General features: G+C 34.0%; 1 protein-coding gene across 3 annotated transcripts in view; it reads left to right on the top strand.

Annotated features, from left to right (window-relative positions):
- UNC79 (unc-79 homolog, NALCN channel complex subunit) overlaps positions 1 to 22,324 on the top strand; it is a 185,972-nt gene that overhangs the window by 23,556 nt on the left and 140,092 nt on the right. For all 3 annotated transcript variants that reach the window (XM_055304183.1, XM_055304182.1, XM_055304184.1), the window contains one exon: positions 20,199 to 20,263. In XM_055304183.1, coding sequence (XP_055160158.1) covers positions 20,199 to 20,263 — 65 coding nt within the window. The remainder of the gene's footprint in view (positions 1 to 20,198; positions 20,264 to 22,324) is intronic.

The following is a 22,324-nucleotide window of genomic DNA, read 5'->3' as shown; positions in this document are numbered from 1 at the left end:
GCAAAGTTAAAGAGTCTGTTAAGTTAAACACATGCAAACACTCACCTAAACTATTAGGATTTTGACTGAGAATGCTGTGAATCTATAGATCACTTTTGGGAAATGACACCGTTATAATATTAAATCTTCTAATTCATGTGCTAGAAGTATATCTTATTTTTTTAGACTCCCTTAATGCTGTTTTATAGTTTTTTTTGTGTGTGTAGATGGCTTGCCTATATCTCACATAGTGTATTCCTACCTATTTATTTTTTGATGTTATTGTCAATGATATATCTTTAAAAAATTACATTTTCTAACTCTTCATTAATTGTATGTAGACATGCAGTTAATTCTTGTATATCGGTCTTGTATCCAGCAACCTTGCTACATCACTTTTTAATTCTAATAATTTATTGAAGTTTTAAGAAAGTGTCCATGTGTACAATTATATTATTGCTGAATAATAGTTCAATGTCTCCTTTTCAATCCTTAAGTTTTTTATGACTGTTGACTTATTGCACTGGCTAAAAATCTTCTGTGCTATGCTGAGTTTTAACTTCCCTCTTGACTCATTTAGAAGGATGATGATTAATTTCTAAACATATGAGGATTTTCCTTGTGAAGTTTTGTACTGATTTATAGCTGATGCCTCTGTGGCCAGACAACATACTTTGTATTATTTCATTCCTTTAACACTTTTCACACTTTGTTTAGAGCTGAGCCTATGGTCATTTTGTAAAGTTCTGTGTACTTAAAAAAAAACACTTGTATTTGGCAGTCTTTAGATACTGTGTTCTATATATGTCAAATGAATAAAATTTAATTGTGTAGCTCAAATCTTCTATATCTTTATTATACTTTTGTCTTTTTCTTCTATTAGTTACCAAGAATAGAATTTAAAATCTGTGAATGTGGATTTGTGTATTCCTGCTCGTAGTTCTATCAGTATTTGCTGTATAAATTTGAAGGCTGCATTATTAGGTGCATACAAATTTAGAATGCAACATCTTTCTGGTGAATTGAAACTTTATGCATGTCTTTATCTCTAGTAATGCTTATTTGTGTTAAAATCTACTTTGTCTTAGACAAATATAGCTATGCCAGCTCTTATGAGTGTTTGCATAGTATAATTTTCCGCCTTTTATTTTCAACTATTTTATAGTCTTATATTTCATGTGTGTCTTGTAAGCACCATACAGTTCTATATTTTAAACTCAATTTTCATGATTTTTGCCTTATGTTTGAAGCACTTCAAACATATATATTTTTATATATTATATTATCATATATAATATCATATATTATATATATTATATATATATTTTATATATATATTTTATGTAATTACTGGCATATTTGATTTTAAATCTGCCATTTTCTATTTGCTTTTTATTTCTCCTGCCTCTTTTGTGTTCTCTTTATTTCTTCTCCCTTTTGCCTCTTTTGTACTGATTGAGCATATTTAAATATTCTTTCTTTGTCTTATTGAGTTACTCAGTCTTCTGTACTCTCTTAATCATTACCCTAGAGATTATACCATGCATTCTTGACTTGTCGGTGTCTACTATAAATTAGTACTTTTACCCTTTCCTATAAAATGACAGAAGATTTTAACTTTTTTTTTGCTCCTCCAAACTTCCATGCTATGCTTTTGTGCTCTATTTTTTAGTTTTAAAACATGTAATTATTATTGTTCTTTGCAGTCAATATTCAATTTTTTTTCTGGCTTTTTTTTCTTTTTATATTCCTAAGCTCCCATCAGCTGTATTTATTTTTCTTAATAATGAGCTTTCCATATTTCCTTTAGTGCCCTTCTACTGGGAATAAATTTTCTCAGTGTTTGAAAATATCTTTATTTTGACTTGATTTTTTTTTTAAATATTTTATTTATGAGAAACATAGAGGCAGAGACACAGGCAGAGGGAGAAACAGACTCCTTGCAGGGAGCCTGATGTGGGGCTCGATCCCCAGGCCCGGGATCTGGGATCATGCCCTGAGCCAAAGGCAGACGCTTAGCTGCTGCGCCACCCAGGCATCCCTTGACTTGATTTTTTTAAAAGCTATTTTCTCAGTATATGAGATTTATGGCAGTGATTTTCTTTTCACACATTGAAGGTATTTCATGATCTTTTCATTTTTATTGTTTCTATTAAAAAGTCAACTCTCACTGTTGCCCTTTTGAAGGTAAATTGCCTTTTTTATTTTGAAATTTGTCTTTATTTTTTTTTCTATTTGGTTAACATTATTTATTTATCTGAGAGAAAGAGCACAGAGGGAGAAGAGAAAGGGAGAAGCAGACTCTCTGTGAGCAGAGAACCTAATATGGGGGCTGTGTTTAATGAGGTCAGGAAATTTAATATGTAGGACCCTGAGACCATGACCCAAGTGGAAGGCAGATGCTTAACTGATTGAGCCACCCAGGCACCCCTATTTAGCTGAAATTTTAAAAATATCCTTTTCTAGTTTTATTGAGAAATAATTGACATATATCACTGTATAAGTTTAAGGCATACAGCATGATGATTTGATCTACATAAATTGCAATTATTGTAATAGCTTCAGTTAATATCCATTATCTCATATAGATACAATATAAAGAAAAGACAGAAGAAAAGAGAAAAGAAAAAGTTTCTCCTTGTGATAAGGATGCTTAACAACTTTCCTGTATATTGTATGGCAATGTTAACTGTAGTCATCATGTTGTACATCACATCCCTGGTACTTATTTGTCTTATAACTTATTTCCTCCAGTAATTCCCCCTACCCTCATCTTCTTCTTCCTCTGGTAACTACATCTGATTTCTTTTTCTATGAGGTGTTTTTTGAAAGTAAGATCACAGTATTTGTCTTTATCTGACCTATTTCACTTGGCATAATGCCTTCAAGATCCATTCATGTTGTTGCAAGTGATAGGATTTCCTCATTTTTCATGGCTAAATAATATTCCATTGCATACATTTATTCCATTGCATGTATGTATTTCTTTATTCATTCATCCATGTTGTACACTTAAGTTATTTCCATGTCTTGGCTGTTATAACTAATGCTGCAGTAAACATGGAGGGTGCAGATATTTTTTAAAAATATTTTATTTATGTATTAGAGAGAGTGAGAGAGAGAGAGATCGTGCACACAACCTGGGGGGAGTGGCAGAGGCAGAGGAAGGAGCCGATTCCCCAGTGAGCAGGGAGCCTGAGGCGGGCTTCATCCCAGGATGCCATGGTTGTGACCTGAGCCAAAGGCAGACACTTAACTGAGTCACCCAGGTGCCCCTGGGGGATGCAGATATCTTTTTGAGTTAATGTTTTCATTTCCTTTGTATATATTCTCAGAGGTGGAATTGCTGGATCATATGGTAGTTTTATTTTTAATTTTTTGAGGCTGCTCCATATTGTTTTCCTTAGTGACTGTGCCAATTTACAATACTACCAGCAGTGCACAAGTAATACCTTTTCTCCACATCCACACTAGCATTTGTTATCTCTTGTTTGTTTGATTATGGCCATTCTAACAGGTATGGGATGATATCTCATCATGATTTTATTTTATTATTTTATTTTTTTCTCACCATGATTTTAGTTTCCATTTCCCCAATGACTAGATGTTGAACATTTTTTCATGTGCCTGTTGGCCTTTTATATATCTGCTTTTAAAAAATGTCTATTCAGCTATTCAGGTTCTTTGCCCATTTTTTAAATTGGGTTATTCTTGTTTTTGGTATAGAGTTCTATGAGTTCTTTATATATTTTGGATATTAATCTCTTATCAGATATGCAGTTTGCAAATATTTTTTACATTTTATAGATTGTCTTTTTATTTTGTTGTTTCTTTTGCTGTATAGAAGCTTTTTAGTTTGATATATTGTCCCTCTTGTTTTCTTTTGATTTTGTTGTTTGTTTTACGTGTTGGATCCAAAAAATCATTACCAGGACCCATGTTAAGGAACTTTATTCCTATGTCTTCTTCTAAGAGTTTCACAGTTTCAGATCTTACATTTAAGTCCTTAATCCACTTGAGTTAATTTTTGTGAGTGGGCTAAGATAGTGATTCAGGTTCATTCTTTTACATATGAATATTAAACTATATCAGTACGATTTGTTGAAGAAACTATCTTTTTTCCATTGAAGTATTCTTGGCTTCCTTATCAAATATTTACTTGGCTGTATACGTTTCTGTTTTTTCTTGGCTTTTGATTGTGTTTCATTGCTCTATTTGTCTGTTTCTGTGCAGTATCATACTGTTTTGTTTACTATAACTTTATAGTTAGTGTAGTTTGAAGTCAGAGAGCATGATGCAGGGATCCCTGGGTGGCTCAGCGGTTTGGCGCCTGCCTTCGGCCCAGGGCATAATCCTGGAGTCCTGGGATCGAGTCTCACATCAGGTTCCTTGCATGGAGCCTGCTTCTCCCTCTGCCTGTGTCCCTATGTGCCCCCCCCCCCCGTGTCTCTCATGAATGAATGAATAAAATCTTAAAAAAAAAAAGAGAGAGAGTGGGATGCCTTCTGTTTTGTTCTCCTTTCTTATTTCCATATACATTTTAGGAGTGTTTTTTCTACTTCTGTAGAAAATGCCTTTGGGATCCTGATAGGGGTTGCTTTGAATCTCATAGATGGCTTTTGGTAGTAATGACATTTTAATAGTATTAATTCTCCTAGTCTTTGAACATGCAATACCTTTCTATTTATTTGTATCTTTGATTTCTTTCATTAATGTCTTAACAGTTTTCAGAGTAGAGATTTTTCACCTCTCTGGTTAAATTTATTCCTAAGCATTTTATTGTTTTTGATGTTATTGTAGATGGGATCAATTTTTAAATTTCTTTTTCAGAAAATTAATTGTTAGTGTATAGAAATGGTACTGATTTTTGTATGTTAATTTTGTATCCTGCAACTTTATTGAATTCATTGCTTAGATCTAACAGATTTTTGGTTAAGTTTTTAGGATTTTCTATATAGAATCATGTCATTGGCAAATAGAGATGATTTTACCTCTTCCTCTCCAGTTCTGATACCTTTTATTTTCTTGCTTGATTGCTCTCTTAGGACTTCCAGTACTGTGTTGAATAGGAGTGATTAGAATGGGCACTCTTGTCTTGTTCCTGATCTTAGAGGAAAGATTTTCAACCTTTGATTGTTTAGTATATTTTTAACTATGGGCTTGTCATAGTGGCCTTTAGTATGTTGAGATGTGTTCCCTATATGTCTAGTTTGAGTTTTTATCATGAATAGATGTTGAATTTTGTCAAGAGCTTTTTCTGTCTATTGAAATGATTATATCTTTCTTTCACTCTATTAAGGTGATGTATTATGTTAATTGATTTGCATATGTTGAGTGATTTTTGTATCCCAGGGATAAATCCCACTTAATCATAGTGAATAATACTTTTATGTGCTGCTGAATTTGGCTTGCTAGTATTTTACTGATAATTTTTGCATCTATATTATTCAGGGATATTGGCCTGTAATTTTCTAATAGTGTCTTTTTCTGGTTTTGGTTTCAGGATAATGCTGGCCTCATAAAATGAGTTTGAGAGTATTCTAACCTCTTTGATTTTTTTGGAAGTGTTTGAGAAGGATTGGTGTTTCCTTCTTTAAATATTTGGTAAAAGTCATCAGTGAAGGTATTTGGTTCTGGGCTTTTGTTTATTAGGAGGTTTTTGATTACCGATTCGTCTCCTTACTCGTAATCAGTCTATTCAGATTTTCTATTTCTTTCTGATTCAGTCTTGGTAAATTGTATGTTTCTACAAATTACTCCATTTCTTCAGGGTTGTCCAGTTTGTTGGCATATGGTTGGTCACAGTAGCCTCTTATAATCCTTTCTATTTCTGTGGCATCAGTTGTAAGGTCTCCTTTTTCGCTTATAATTTTGTTGATTTGGGTCTTCTCCCTATTTTTATTGGTTAGTATAGATAAAGATTTGCCAATTTTGTTTATCTTTTCAAAGAACCAACTCTTAGTTTGGTTAATTATTTTATTGTTTTTCGGTTCTTTATTTCACTTATTTCTGCTCTACTCTTAATTATTTTCTTTCTTCCTGACTTTGGGCTCAGTCTGTTCCTTTTTTAGTTCCTTATAGTATGGAGGTAGGTTGTTTATTTGGGATTTTTCTTCTTAATGTAGGCATTTATTGCTATGAACTATCCCTCTTAGAATTGCTTTTACCACATCCCATAGGTGTGCTTCCATTTTTGTATGTCTCAGGAAACGTTTTTATTTCCTCTTTAATTTCTTCTGTGGTCAATTGGTTGTTCAAGAGAGTGTTGTTGAATTTCTGTGTGTTTGTGAATTTTTTAGTTTTCTTCTTGTTATTGATTTCTAGTTTCATGCCATTGTGGTTAGAGGAGATATGTGGTATGATTTCAGTCTTCTTGAATTTGCCAATACTTGTTTTGTGGCTTATTTGTATATGTGTGACCTTTAAACATGGTTTGTCTTAGAAAATGTTCCATGTGTGCTTGAGACAAATGTGTATTATACTGTTGTTTGATAGGATGTTCTGTATATGCTTATCATGTTCATTTGGTCTGTAGTGTTCAAATCTGCTGTTTCTTTATTGATTTTGCCTGGGTGATCTACCCATTGCTGAGAGACCAAATGAACATGATAAGCATGTACAAAACATTCTATCCAACAACAGTATAATAATAATACACATGTGGGAAGCCCAATGTGGGACTCAATACTGTAATTCCGGGATCATGCCCTGAGCCAAAGGCAGACGCTCAACCCCCGACCACTGAGCCACCCAGATGTCCCTGGCTCCTTTATTTCCTTGTGGTTTGTTCCAGCACCCTTTTTGTTGAAAAGTTTATCCTCTGACCTGTATTGGTCTCTTGGTCATAGATATGTGAGCATATTTCTAGACTGTATTTTGTTTCATTGATCTGAATACCAGTACAAACTATCTTAAATACTTTCGCTGTATAGTCTTAAAGTCAGATAGTGCAAGTGTCTGGCTGTTTTTCTTTGCCTATTTTAGGTCTAGTGCATTTCTATATAAATTTCAGTATTGGGCTTCATTTCTACAGAAAATAATTCTTCTGGGATTTGATCTGGATTGTGTTAAATCTATAATTCCATTGGGAAATGATTAACATTGTAAAAATATTTTTCTCTAATCCACGAACATGATACATCTCTTCATTGTATAGATCTTTTAAAATTTTCTCTCAACAGAGTTCTGTAGTTTTCAGTATAGAGTTTTTATATGTCTTTTGTTAAATTAGTCCCTAGATATTTGTTTTTTTTTGATACTGTTGTAAATGGTATTATTTAAAAACTTACTTTCCAATTGTTTATTGACAGTATGGAGAAATTCAGTTGATTTTTGTATATTCATATTTATCTCATGATTTTGCTAAATTTAGTTGTTAGTTCTAGTAGTTGGTTGATTCATTGGATTTGCTGTATAAACGATGGTGCCATCTGTAGATAAAGACAAATTTGCTTCTTCCTTTCCAATTTTCATACCATTTATTGATGTTTGTGTGTTTCATTGCCTAGGATTTTTCACAACAATGCTGAATAGAAGTTGTAAGAATGGTCACCTTTGCTTTGTTTCTAATTTTATGGAATATTTCACCATTAAGTGGTTTTAGCATTAGGATTTCGTGAATATCCTTTATGGTCAGTTTGAAGAAGTTTCAGTTTCATTTCCAGTTGACTGAGAGCTTTTATCCCAAGTAGATGTTAAATTTTTACAAATATTTGGATAAACTAAAACAACAGACCAAAAAAAAAAAAACAATAGAAGTTATGTATTTATAGTAAGAAGTTACTAGGGCTGAGGTCAAAGAGATTGCTGACAGTGTTCATCTCTAGGATTTGATGTTTTTCTGTCTCACGTTTAAGTCTTTCATCCATTTTGAATTTATTTTTGTGTTGGTGTAAGAAAGTGGTCCAATTTCATTATTCTGCATGTTGCTGTCCAGTTTTCCCAATACTGTTTGTTAAGGAGATTGTCTTTTTTCCATTGGATATTCTTTCTTGCTTTGTCAAGGATTAGTTGATCAAATAGTTGTGGGTCCATTTCTGGGTTTTCTATTCTGTTCCATTGATCTGTGTGTCTATTTTCATGCCAGTACTATATTGTCTTGATGAATGCAGCTCTGTAATACAGGTCGAAGTCTGGAATAGTGATGCCTCCAGCTTTGCTTTTCTTTTTCACAATTGCTTTGGCTATTTGTGGTCTTTTCTGGTTCCATACAAATTTTAGGATTATTTGTTGTAGCTCTGTGAAAAATGCTGGTGGTAATTATCCATTTTAGGTTTACAGTTTCCTGTGAAGCTCTACATTAGCTATATCTTACAAATTTTTATTTATTGTGTTTTTACTATCATTCATTTAAAAGTATTTAAACATTTTTAGCACTGGATCTTCTTTTGCCTGTGTTATTTAGAATGCTGTTTAATTTCCAAATATTTAGGTTCTAGTAATTTTTTGTTTTGATTTCTACTGTTATTCACTATAATCAGTGAATTTTTTTAATACTTAAAGTATGTCATGCTGTTGTTTCTGATAATGAAACAAATTATCAGACAGAAATTTGACACCATTCTTATGATTTTATTCCTAAGTGTAATATGATATTTTTATCTGCCTCTTTTAAAGATTTTCTCCTTATTTTTGGTATTTAATAGTAGTAATATAATATGATCTACATAAGTGTAATGGTCTTGTATTTATTTATTTTGCTTGAAGTTTGTCAAGTTTCTTGATCTGTGGTTTCATGTTCTTCATCATTGGAAAAATGTTGGGTGTTAGTCTTTCCAGGTATTTATTCTCTCCCTTTCTTTTTCTTCTCTCATCTTGGTATTTTTTAAAAAGTTGTTTTTGTTTCAGAGATCTTAGATACTCCATCCACCCTTATGATTTTTTTGGGAAAAAAAGTTTATCTTGCTTTAGTTGGGTTTATATTAACCTGTCTTCAAGTTTAATAATCCTTTCTTCTGCTCTGCCCAATATTTTTTAAAAAGTCTATTTAATTACACACACACACACACACACATTTTGTTTGGTTGATTTTGCTTTTCTCATCTCTCTTTCTGGAATTCCAGTGAAACATATAGTAGAACTTCTTCCATGTTGCCTATAAATAATTTTTGTATTCTCCTCCTCCATTTTGTCTTTCTGTGCTTCGTGCTGAATCTTTTTTCCAACTTCTCTTACTATTCACTAATTCTTTAGCTTCTCAATTGTATTCTTAGTTTTGTTATTTATGTTTTTAAGTTCTAGAATTTCCATTTAGTGCTGTTAAAAAGAAATCCCAATTCCTTGATTATGTATCCTAACTTGTCTTTTACTTTATAGAACATATTAAGCATGGTTATTTTATTATTTTATTTTTTATTATTTTTAAAAAGATTTTATTTATTTATTCATGAGAATGCACAGAGAGGAGAGAGAGAGAGAGAGAGGCAGAGACACAGGCAGAGGGAGAAGCAGGCTCCATGCAGGAAGCCTGACGTGGGACTGGATCCTGGGTCTCCAGGATCAGGCCCTGGGCTGAAGGCAGTGGTAAACCGCTGAGCCACCCGGGCTGTCCCATAGTTATCTTAAAGTTTGTTTCTGATAATTCAATTTTCTGAATCTCTAGAAATTCTGATTTTATTGTCATTTTCTTAATTACTTGTATGTATATATATATATTTAAATTATGTGCAAGACAATATATAGAAAAACTATGGAGCTAATTTGAGGCTTAGAAAGTTACATTTCTTCAAATAAGGTTTGCTTTTGCCTCTGAAAATTTTGAGGTTATGGACATTAGCAATCCAGGTCACCTTAATGCAGCTCAAAACAAAGACTCATGATCCATTCTTAAGATGATTTGAGGCTGGTCTTCAGTCCCTTTGAGGGTTGGCCTAATTCTGGTCCCCTTTACTTTATGGTATGGCCTTTTGGGACCTCTGCTCATATCCTAGGGAGATTTTTAGGTCTCCCATTCCTTGGTTGTCCCCAAATTTCAATTTTTGTTTCCCTACTTCAAAGAGTTTGTTGAAATCTGCTCATCTTGTGGAATTGGCAGATAGAGAAATAGGCAGAGGAGGAAGCATGGCCTCAAATACCAGTTTCACTTTTTGATGATTCATTCTTTTTTTGGATCATGGACCCATAATTCTCCCATAAAGTTCCCTGTTTTTTTGTTTGTTTGGTTTTGGTTGGTTGGTTTTGCTTTTAATCTTGTTCAGCTTTCTAACTGTTCTCAGTAGGACGATCAGCTTGAATTGATTTGTCTGTCATTTTTGGGGAAATAGAACCTAAACTCATTTTCTGTAATATTTTCAAGAGTGGAATGTAGGTCGTATATTTTTTTTATTTTTTATTTTTATTTATGATAGTCACACAGAGAGAGAGAGAGAGAGAGGCAGAGACACAGGCAGAGGGAGAAGCAGGCTCCATGCACCGGGAGCCCGACGTGGGATTCGATCCCGGGTCTCCCTGATCAGGCCCTGGGCCAAAGGCAGGCGCCAAACCGCTGCGCCACCCAGGGATCCCGGTCATATATTTTTTGAGTTCAGCCTATATAAAAATATCTTTCTATTTCTTTACACACACAAACTGTTTCACTGTGAAAAATATGTAAATACTGCTTCATTGTTTTCTGGCATTTAGAATTAATAGAAGGCAAATCATAGACCACTGTGATTTGTCTGTTATAGAAAATCATTCTGGTTCTTATTTCTTGGAGATTTATGTATTAAAAACACTTTTCTTAAACATATATATTTTTACAGCTTTATTTATTTGAGAGAGAGAAAGAGAGAGAGAGAATGAGTGAAAGGGGCAGAGGGAATGGGAGAATCTCAAGCAGACTTCACACTGAGCAAGGATATCCTGAGATCATGATGTGAGCTGAAGCCAAGTGTCAGAGACTCAACTGACTGTGCCACCCAAGCACCCTTTTCTTAAATATTTTTTATATATGAGTATTTTTTAATTGACTTTTGCTTATAACATTAAGAATGCTTTCAATCTGGAAATTCAGGTCCTTTCTCAGTCTTTTTAAGGAAATTTCTCTTTAGTGAAATTTTAAATTATTGCTTTCTTCAAATAGTTTTGGTATGTTTCTCAGGAATACCATAATTCATCGGTCAGATTTTTGTTTTCTGTGCTGTGTAGCTATTCTAACCACTATTTTCCATATATTTATCTTCTATATTCTTAGCCTCTCAGATTAATTTACTACATAACTTACTTGACTTTTCCCCCAAATCAGTTCTGTTTGTTGCTTTGAATTCAGGTTTCTAATTTTGCTCTTTTATTTTTAGTTTAATTATACTTATCATATCTTTTGTCCAAATTCATTTTTATCTCATTCTGTTAGCTTCCCATCTCACCATGAATTTCTGTGACTTTCTACTCCTGTTTTTATAGAAGCCACGTGATCTTGCATCGAGTTGCAGATACTATAATACCTTCCTAAAATATTTTGATTCATAGACTAGATAGTTTTCAGACATGTTTTCTCTCAGGTGTCAACATGATATTTTCTTTTATTTGAAGTACATATTGGTTGGTCCTTCTTTTTTTTTCTTTTTAAAATCAATTTTGCTGGTTCTGTTAGTGGCCAAGTGAGTCTGTCCTGTGCCCCATGGTGGTGCTGTTCTGGCCCATGTAACAGCCAGGTGAGCCTGAACCAGACTAAAGTCCCATCAGTGGGGATCATCTTGTGCCTGGCTTTCATCTCTTCACCCTGAGGGTGCATAGACCTGAGCCAGGCAAGTAGTATTGGGACTCTGAGACCAGATACACATGTGTCTTCACCTAAGCCAACCTCATCTATGTTAATGAGGAGGCTGTGGCCAGTAGACTGGACCACTGGCCACTCCTGCATTATCAACTAGATTGTTTGTGTGGTCTGATTGCTATGTTCATTCCATATATGTGCAAAGACTTGAGCCAGGCTGCATGGGTTCCATCCTGGCTCCAACATAATCTTGCTGTGTGACCTTGTCCAGTTACTTATGCTCTCTGTGCTGGATCTTAGATGTTTGAGGATATGGCCATGGACTTAACTCTGGAAGAGTGGCAGCAACTTATTCTGCATTGAGGACTGTCTTCAGGGATGTGATGCTAGAGAAAGATAGAAACCTCACATCAGTGGGATGCCCTGTTTCCATGTCCAATGTGATTTTCAAATTGGAGCCAGGAGAAGAGGTGTGGATGGTGGGGGAGGGAACACTACCTCCAGCCTGTCTAGGAGATGTTTGGGAAATTGGTAATCAAATAGAAATACACCAAGAATATAAAGAGAGACTTTTGAATCAAGTGAATTGCATCTATGATAAAACACCTACTGAACAGAAAGGGTATGGATACAAAGCATTTACAAACATATTTCATCTCTTCTCATTTGCGAAGATATTTATTCCATCAAGACAAAAACTCCATGAGCATGTTTTAGGTGGAAGGAATTTGAAAGATAACTTAGATTTACTTGATTTAGAAGAAAGAAACCTTATGAATTTAATGGGGATGAAAAATGATTCAGTTATAGTTAATTTCAAATCAAGCATGAAAATATTCATACAGGTAAAATTTATGAATGTGGGAATGTGTAATTAATTAGACACCAGAATGTCCACCCTGAAGAGAATCCCTGTGGATATAATGAGTGTGGGGAAAGTACTGATTAATCATCCTTTACTAGACACAGGAGATCTCATACGAGTGAGAGACACTATGAATGCAAATTCTGCCAGGAAGCCTTTAGTAGAAAAACATACCTCATTATACACCAGTGAATTCAAACTAGAGAGAAATTCTGTGAAAGTGGAAATGCTTTCAGTAGTAGTTCTTATCTTATTCAGCATGAAAAAAATGCATACTGGTACTACATACTATAATGTAATGAATGTGGGAAGCTATCCAGTCTGTGGTAAGTTGTAACAGTAGACCTAACAGACCAAGACATCATTATTCCATATAAACTTTAAATCAAGATTAGTTTGACAGGAAGAATTCTGAATTTTTTTTCTCTTCTGAACTTGTATCAGGATACCTTTATGTTGGAAATGACACAACATAAAAACTGACTTAACAAAAGAAAGTTTATTGGTACATATCATAAGAAAGTCCAGGATAACTACTTAAAAGGAAGAAAAAGAGAATTTGACATTTTGAGAAAGTCTAAATATTGAGTCTTCTGATCCATGAACATGGCATATCTAACCATTTATTTAGGCCTTGTTTAATTTCTCTCAGCAATATTTGCTAGTTTTCAGTGTGTAGGCCTTGTAGATATTTTGTTAAAGGTATTCCTAAATACTTTATCAGTTTGGATGCTATTGTAAACAGTATTTACAAATTTAATATTCTATTTGTTCATTGCCATTACATAAACTTGTAATTGAGTTTGTATTTTGATTTTATATGCAGCAATCTTGCTAAACTCATTTATTAGTTTTTGTAGCTTATTTGTAAGTTTCTTAAGATTTTCTGTGTACATGATTATACTCTCTTGCAAATAAAATTTTTTCTTCTTCCTTCCTAATTTGTACATTCTCCTAACTTGCCTCCCTGCTACCTTTCCTCCCTTCCTGCCTCCCTCTCTCCCTTCTTTTCTTTCCCACCTATCCTCCTCCTTCTTTCTTTTTCTCATTGCACTGGCTTATTTCTTCAGTTCAATGTTGAATAGAAGTGCTACAAGTGAGTATGTTTGTTTTCTCCCCCCAGTCTCTAGGGGGCATGTATTTGGACTTTTAGCATTAAATCTGATACTGGTTGTAGGCTTTTTACAGGTGCTTTTTATTAGAGTAAGGAAGTTCCTGTCTATTTTTAGTTTACTGAGAGTTTTAATCAGTTTTATACTGCACAAATGTCAGTTTTAGTCACATACATTTTCTTCTATTGAGATGATTACATGACTTTGTCTTTTATTTTGTTAATATGGTAAATTACATTCATTTACTTTGCATTGTGAATCCAACTTTATATTACCTGGGATAAGTTCCACATTGTCAGCTATATTATGTTGCCAGATTCAGTTTGCTAGTTTTTGTTAAATTTTCTTACTCCTACATTTATGAGGGACATTAATCTAGTTTTTTTTTAAATTATAATTGTCATCTTGTTTTGTTTACAGAGTAATGTGGCCTCATAAAACGAGTTGGGAAGAATTTCCTCATGTTCTGTTTTCTGAAAGAGTTTTTGTAAAATTTGTATTATTTATTCCTTAAATAGTTTATAGAATTCACTGGTGAGTCTATCTGGACTTGAAGTTTTCTCTGTAGGAAGATTTCACATTATCAATTCAATTTAATGTTATGGGGCATTTAGGTTTTCTACTTTTTATTCAGTCATATTTATAATCTGTTTTTTGAGGAATAAATAGTTTATGCATTTTGTTCAACTTGCCAAATTTTTGGCATATCTGTAGGATCTGTGGGGATGTCCTCCTACCTTTCACTTTTGGTATTGGTAATTTGTTTTTCTCTCTCTCTGTCTCTCTTTTTTTTTAAATCAGGCCAGCCAGGGGGCTTAATATTTTTATTGAACTTTTCAAAGAACCAGCACTTGGTTTTATGATTTTCTCTGTTTTTTGTTTCTATTTTCATTGATTACTGCTTCTACCTTTATTATTACTTCTATTAATATTGAGTTTAACTTCTTCTTTTTCTGTCTTACTAAGATAGAAGCATAAATTGATTATTTTGGACCTTTTATATGATCTAGTTTAAGAATTTAAAACAATAAATTTACTTTTAGGTATTGTTTTAGTTTCATCCCACAAATTGGTATGCTATGATTTCACTGTATTTCAATATAGGGTATTTTCTAATATTCTTTATGATTTTTCTTTTTATTTATGGATTGTTTAGAAGCGTGTTTTTTTTTTTTATTTTCATTTATTTACGATAGGCACACAGTGAGAGAGAGAGAGGCAGAGACACAGGCAGAGGGAGAAGCAGGCTCCATGCACCGGGAGCCCGACGTGGGATTCAATCCCGTGTCTCCATGGTCGCGCCCTGGGCCAAAGGCAGGCGCCAAACCGCTGCGCCACTCAGGGATCCCAGAAGCATGTTTGTTTAAGAGTACAAATACTTGATGATTTTAAAGTTATCTTTTTATTTATTTCTAGTTTAATTTCATTGTACTCAGAAAATTTACTCTATGATTTCATTCTATCTAAATTTTTGAACTTTATTTTATTGACCAGAATATTGACTCAATACTGAGAGAAGATTGTTGAAATTTACACTAATTATGGACTTATTTCTCTTTAAGTTCTGTCAGTTTGGCTTCATTTAATTTGAAACTTTATCATTAGATGCCCACATATTCATGATTGTTATGTCATTTTGATGAGTTGATTCATCATGAAATATCCCTCTTTATTACTGGTAATATTCTTTGTTCTGGAGCCTATTTGTCTGATATTTATATAGACACTCCAACTTTTTTGTAGTTAGCATTATATTAGTGTGGTGTAACTTTTTCTCTATTCACTCTTTTAAAAATTTTTTATTGGGCAGCCTGGGTGGCTCAGCGGTTTAGTGTCACCTTCAGCCCAGGGTGTGATCCTGGAGACCCAGGATCGAATCCCATGTTGGACTCCCTGCATGGGGACTGCTTCTCTCTCTGCCTGTGTTTCTGCCTCTTTCTCTGTGTCTCTCATGAATAAATAAATAAAATCTTAAAAAAATTGTTTTTAAATGATTTGAGTAATCGTTATACTCAATGTGGGGATCAAGTTCACGTGCTTTTCTGACTGAGCTAGCCAGGTGCCCTTCTATCTGTTTACTTTTAACTTATCTATCTTTATATTTCAATTGTGTTTCTCCCAGGCATTTTTTTTTTTGAAAAAGTTCAATCCTTTTTGACAATCTCTGCCTTTTAGACCATTTACATGCCATGTAATTATTGTTTAGACTATTTAGATTTAATGTAATTACAGATATGGTTAGACTTAAGTCTGTCATCTTACAGTTATTTTCTATTTGTCCCATCTAGGTTCCTTTTCTTTTTAATATCTTGTCTTCTTTTTGGTTAAATGTTTTTAGTATTCCATTTTACCTCTGTACTGAATTATTAGCTATATCATTTTTAAGAAGAATTACTCTAAAGTTTATAATATGTACCTTTAACTTCACAGTCTACCTTCAAATAATATTATACTAGTTTACATGTAATGAAAGAACCCTATGCACTTTTATCTACTCCCATCCTTTTTGTTCTTCTTATCAAATATTTAGTTCTGTAATTATTACTCTCACAATACATGGCTGTAATTATGTGAAACAGTAAATAATCTTTTAACAACATGCAGATACAGAAAGTCTTTTGTATTTGCCACTTGTAGAACTCTTTATGTCTTTTCATAGGTCTAGCTTCTATCTGGTATCATTTTCCTTCAGGCTTTCTTTAACATTTCTTGTTGTGGAGCTCAGGTGGCAGTGAATTCTCTTATCTTGTATTTGTCTTCAGATAGTCTTTATTTCATATTCATTTTTGAAGGATATTTTCACTGGGTATAGAATTCTAGGTTGACAGTTTTTTTCTTTCAGCCTTTTAAAGATGTCGTTCCATTGTCTTCTGGCTTGCATTGTTTCTGGCGAGAAATCAGTGATCATTCTTATCTTTGTTCCCCTGTAAGTAATGTGTCTTTTTTTCCTGGCTGCTTTTAAGATTTTTCTCTTTATTGTGGCTTTACATTAATTTGATTATAAAGAGTTTTGCTTTGATTTTCTTTGCTCTTATTTTGCTTAAGATTCATTGAGCTTCTTAGATCTGTGGGGTTATAGTTTTTACCAAATTTGAAAATTTTTGGTCATTGTTTCTTCACATATCTCCCTCCTCCCCACTTTTGCTCCTTTTGGACTTTTAACCAGAAGTACTTTATACTGCCCAATATTTTCCCACAGCTCACTGAAGTTCTGTTTATTTTTCTTCCAATGCTTCAGTTTCAGTAGTTTCTTTGCTTATGTCTTCTAATTCACTGTTTTTTTTCCCCTGTGTATTGTTTAATCTGCCATTAAGCCCATTCAGTGATGTTTCCATGTTCTATATTGTATTTTTAATTTTAGAAATTCCATTTGGTTCTTTTATTATATCTTTCATCTCTATTCTCATTGTGTTCTGTTTTCTCTTGAATATGTTTATAATAGCTGTTTTTAAGTCCTTGCTTGCTAACCACCTTGTCTCTATGATTTCTGGGTTTATTTCTATTGGTCAGTTTTTTTTCCCCAGTTAATGGTAACATTTCTTTCCTTTTTCAAATATCAAATAATTTTTTACTGGATGTTGGACTTCATGAGTATTACGTTATTGAGTATCTGGATTTTGTTGTCTTCCATTATTATGTTTCAAAGAGGTTTGTTTTGGCTGTCAAGTTACTGGTGGATCACCTTGACCCTTCTAGGGCTTGTTCTTATGCTTTGTTAGGGTGAGCCTGGAATAACTTTTTCCCTATTGTTATTTTAGCCCTACTGCTAAGGTATAATTTCCTAGAGTCTCTACTGAATGCCCCAGGTTTCCACTGAGTTCCCTTCACTCTGGGTGGAGCTTGAATATCTCCCAGACCTGTATGAAATGTAGGAGTTATTCTACCTACAGACCCCCTATAGTTGTTCTCTATGCAGCCTATGGAGTTTTGTCTTACACATGTTCTGCTTATTATAAAGCCAAAGACCTAAAAGGATTCTTACTCAGATTTCTGGAGCTCTTTCTTTGCATAACTCCCTCTTCTTTGCTATACTACCCAGCAAATATAAATCCACTTGCCTCTTTAAACTCTAGTTTTTGTCCCCTCAATTCAATGAAACCACCTTACTGTGCTTCTCTTTCTTCCATATCTGGGAAGAAACTGCTACCAGGATGAAAGCCAAGGTGATTGTAGGGCTGACTTTATTGTTTTTCTTGTCTCAAGGATGATTGTCCTACAGTAGTCCAATTTCTGAAAACAGTTGTTTTGTATATATTTTCCAGTTTCCTACTTGTTTACGATGGAATGGCAAGTCTAATACCAGTTACAATTACTCTGTTATAGTTGGAAACGTATTTCTTGTCTGCTATGTTTTTATATTATATATTTTTTCTTTTTATTTTCAAATGAAGGGAGCTCTACCATGACTATATTTGCCATATAGTAAGATATGTAGATTGATCCTATATCAGAATCAATTGTAATTCTTTTCCCGATTACAAATACCTGTTCTCTACCCTTAAAGATTTTGATTCAGCAGATTTAACATGAGTTTCAGGTATCATATTTTTGAAACCTTGACAAGTGAATTTTGATACACAAGAAAAGCTAAGAATCCCTGTTCTGGTAAGTGTAAATCTAGTATGACTTTGGTAAACTAAATAAGGTATCCCACAACTTATTTTTAATTCAGTGACACCGTAAAAATGAAATAAAATACTATGGGAATAGGACCTCCTGGATATCCCCACTATCTACATATAAAGCATTAATTTCTGGCAAAGCATGAGTCTTCAGGGCCCTGATCAAGTACTATGGCTATGGTACATTCTTATTTCCTTGTACCTTTGCCATAGCAGTTGTTATATATTTTGAATATTACTTCTATCTCTAAATATCAAGACTTCTTAATGTTTATAAAGTAATCGGCAAATATTCTCATAATATAGGAATTCATTAATGGCTAGCAGATTTTATCTTATGTACCAACTCTGTTTTATTAATGGTAACTTTCTGCAACTCTGTGTTGAGAATGATTCCTAAACCAGTTCTGGACTCAGCAGGAAGGTATGATCTTATGGATTAGTAGTATCTATCAGGACTTTGGGATTGAAGGAATGAGACCTGTCCTGTGTATTTGCAACTCCTATACTGGTTAAAGGCAGTCTTTTTTTTCTAGGTTTCTCTAATTATACTTATCACTACTCTCTATATTCATCTTGACTTTTCCACATGTAGAAAACATTTTATAGTTATGGAATGCCTATATTCAAATTATTTCTTCATTATTCCATCCTTATTTATTTATTCTTTCTTTCTCTCCAAAAATATAATCAATATGATACTGTGTTTTTAGAGTAATGGTTTTTGGTCTGTACTTCTTATCTTCTTTCAAATAAATTAATCCATTGTGTATTTTTTAAAGCCAGTGGCTCTGTTGACCTTCTTTTCCTATATTTCAAGCACATAATCTTATACTTGGTCTAACCATAGACTAGAAGATTTGAAGTTGGAACACCCCTGGACAAAAAACTTTATATGGTCTGGATAATTATTAATAAACATTTTTGAATTGTAATGGGATATATATAACTAAGTAAGAATATCATCTCATCTACAAATTCTTGTATATTAGGCCAATCATAATCCTATATGTAAGATCTAAATATGGCAATTTAGAAACAGTGCCCTATTTCTAAACATGTAATTTTATTGCATTTTAAATGATGGAGTATTGTTAGCTAAGTGCTTTGGACTACTGAATCATCTAGATGATGATAATTACTTGTTGCAACTTTCATTCTGATCTATCCCAGATCGCTTGGTTCTTATATCCTCTTTCTCTGTGCATACTGTGTTAAGGAGTGGGTATTAGCAAACTAGCAGGGGTTAGTCTGTGAGTCACAGTCTGTGGTGTGTGAGAGATATATTTCATTTGGGCAAGAAACTCATCTTTCCATTCTCCACATTTGATGGGAATGGGGTGGGACATGGAATAGTGGAGGTTGACTTACCATTCATTTCAATTATTATCAGTTTGAAACACTTCCTGGTGCCAGAAATTGAGGATGTACAGCTTAGTATGTACTAAAATGAAAAGTGCAATGTTGAGAACCAAGAGATAGAGGTTCTAGTCTTAGCTCGTCATTTACTAACTCCGTGACCCTAGTGGGCTACTTAGCCTTTTTAACTTTCATTTATTCATATATGAAATGAAGTTAATAATCTGCTGTACCTATTCTACAGAGTTGTTGGCAGGATGAAGTGAAACCATAGAGGTAAAAACCTTGGAGAACTTATTAATGGTATATCATTGTGAGGTAATATAATGGTACTGTGTGTGCCACCTTATACTAGCTTGTCTCTCCCCATGGGAAAATAGATGGAGTTGTGATATCTTTGTTCAAGTTTTAAATTTGTCTTAGATTTTAAAAATGTTTATTTTAGGAAGCCTCTCGATGACGGTTATACTCAGGAAGAAGAAACCTAGTCTAATATCTACTATGCTTTTACTAGGGCACCAATAACTTAAATAAGAAGTATTTATCATCTATGCTTTGCTTTACAGCTTGGAATCCTATCCACTGCCAGCACATTGAATGCCACAATGCAATTAACAAGCCAGCTGTGAAGGTACTGTTTTATTAGACCTGGTGCCATATTGTATTGTCAGTGGTCAGATTATCAAGAGCAAATTGCTAAATGAAATGGAGTAGGTTCCATCCTTCTCTGTAAAGCAGAGAGGCCAGTGCTCTATAGTACACTCATGCACCTCCAGGTTCAATATGATTGTACTTGGTGGATTGGTTCAAGACAGGGCAATGAATAGTGGTGACTGGATGTTTGGCGATGAGTTCATGGTCAAGTGCTGTGTAGCAGTGAGTAATTATCAGAATAATCCTGGTGAAACACTTACATAGTTCCTACTTGGCTTCTATCTGAGTTAATAAACTCAGGGAGATGTACTTTGCCCCAGTTTCACTAATTTCAAATTATTAGTGTCTGGTGTATGACTGCGAATCCAAGAGTCCTACGACACAAATAGATAAAATTGTTAAGTCTTGACTCAGATCACAGATATGTTTAGTCAAAATGACTGAGAGGTAGTTGGGCAGCAAACACATGGAAAGGTACGTTAGAGGTAAGGGAACCGTGGTTTAGAGTGGCCAAGACACTTACCTAAGCCAGAACCGGGTACCTTGGCTCTCAGCCTTGTTCTTTTTCTACTACCACAAATTTCCCTGTTTTGTTATAACCCTGAATCTTTGAATTTAAATGTTAAGAAAAATAATCACACCTTTTAACCAAATTATTTATGGTATATTTGTTGGATACAATACTTGGCTGAAGAGATTATGTCTGAATTTGCAAGGATTAACTTTTATATTATGAAGAGTGGGAGTTAGGTCAAGTCATTAGAGTTCACAGATACTTTTTAGGACCTAGTATCCTGGGAGTTTACCTCCCTTCTTCTATAGATAAGAAGACTGTAAAGATTACCAAATAATAGAAACATAATAGTATCATTTTATAGAAACAGAGGAGAAAAGGTAAAATGAGATATAAAAAATATAAATGGAATGAAAAGAAATGTAAATGGACCCCAAAATGTGTTTCATATACCAGAAATGTCAGGAATGCCAATAACATTGTCATCTAGATGTATCTTACTAACATTGTCATCCAGATATATCTTCCGGCAGAGGACGTTCTTGTATTATTTTGCTTGATCTTTGGTTTTGATAAAGGCAAATTGAATGAATTTATGTTGAGGAAGAGCAAGTGAGGGTAAACTACCAATGGTGCTATAGTCTCACCCATTCTATTATGAGTATTCCTCTGAACTTCCACAGACATTTGGGATTCAAAGGTACTTTTCTTTGGTCTGAGGACATTTTGAGCTAAATACCTGTGAGTTCATGTATTATTTATAGAATTCAGCTTAATTCTTTGGGTGATGAGAATTGCGTAGCTTCCTCACTTTAGTTTCTTTATCTGTTTCCTCTTCCTGCTTGTGTTAAAATGCCCTCTTTTGGTTCACTCAGACATCAACAGAAAGGAGGTCTTTTTGTCTGATTTTTCCACTTATTTTTTCTTTGACCTTATGTCATACTGCATTCTCAGGAGTCCTCTGACTTCATTATTAGTAAATGATTTTTGGTTTTCCACTCACAGAAGTCATCATGAATTAGAGTTTCTCCCTCTCTTCTACACAAACAGCTTAGTCCACCCCTCTGGCCCAGCTTTGCTTTGCTTACAGGCTGTTCCCCATAGCTAGTCATGCAGGACAGGCAAAACCATCCTACCTTCTGTACCATTTTTAGGTGAGGTGAAATTCACATAACATAAATTCAACCAATTTTTAAAAATTATTATTAGTATTTAAATTCAATTAGTCAACATATAGTACATCCTTTGTTTCAGATGTATAGTTCAGGGATTTATCCATTACATACAACACCCAGTATTCATCACATTGCTTGCCCTTCTTAATATCCATCACCCAGCTACCCCATCCTCCACATCCCCCCTCAAAGTGCATCATTCATTGGCATTTAGCACATTCACAATGCTGTGCACTACCATCTTTACCTAGTTCCTAAACATTTTTATCACTCACCCCCCCCCCGCCCCCAATTTTACTTTCTGAACTCCAGTGTTCCTAAAGAATTTTCTTTTGTATTTTTACTCTGC

The sequence above is a fragment of the Nyctereutes procyonoides genome, unplaced genomic scaffold (genome assembly GCF_905146905.1).
Source record: "Nyctereutes procyonoides isolate TBG_1078 unplaced genomic scaffold, NYPRO_anot_genome, whole genome shotgun sequence".
Lineage (NCBI taxonomy): Eukaryota > Metazoa > Chordata > Mammalia > Carnivora > Canidae > Nyctereutes > Nyctereutes procyonoides.
This window is presented reverse-complemented; position numbering and strand designations above follow the sequence as displayed.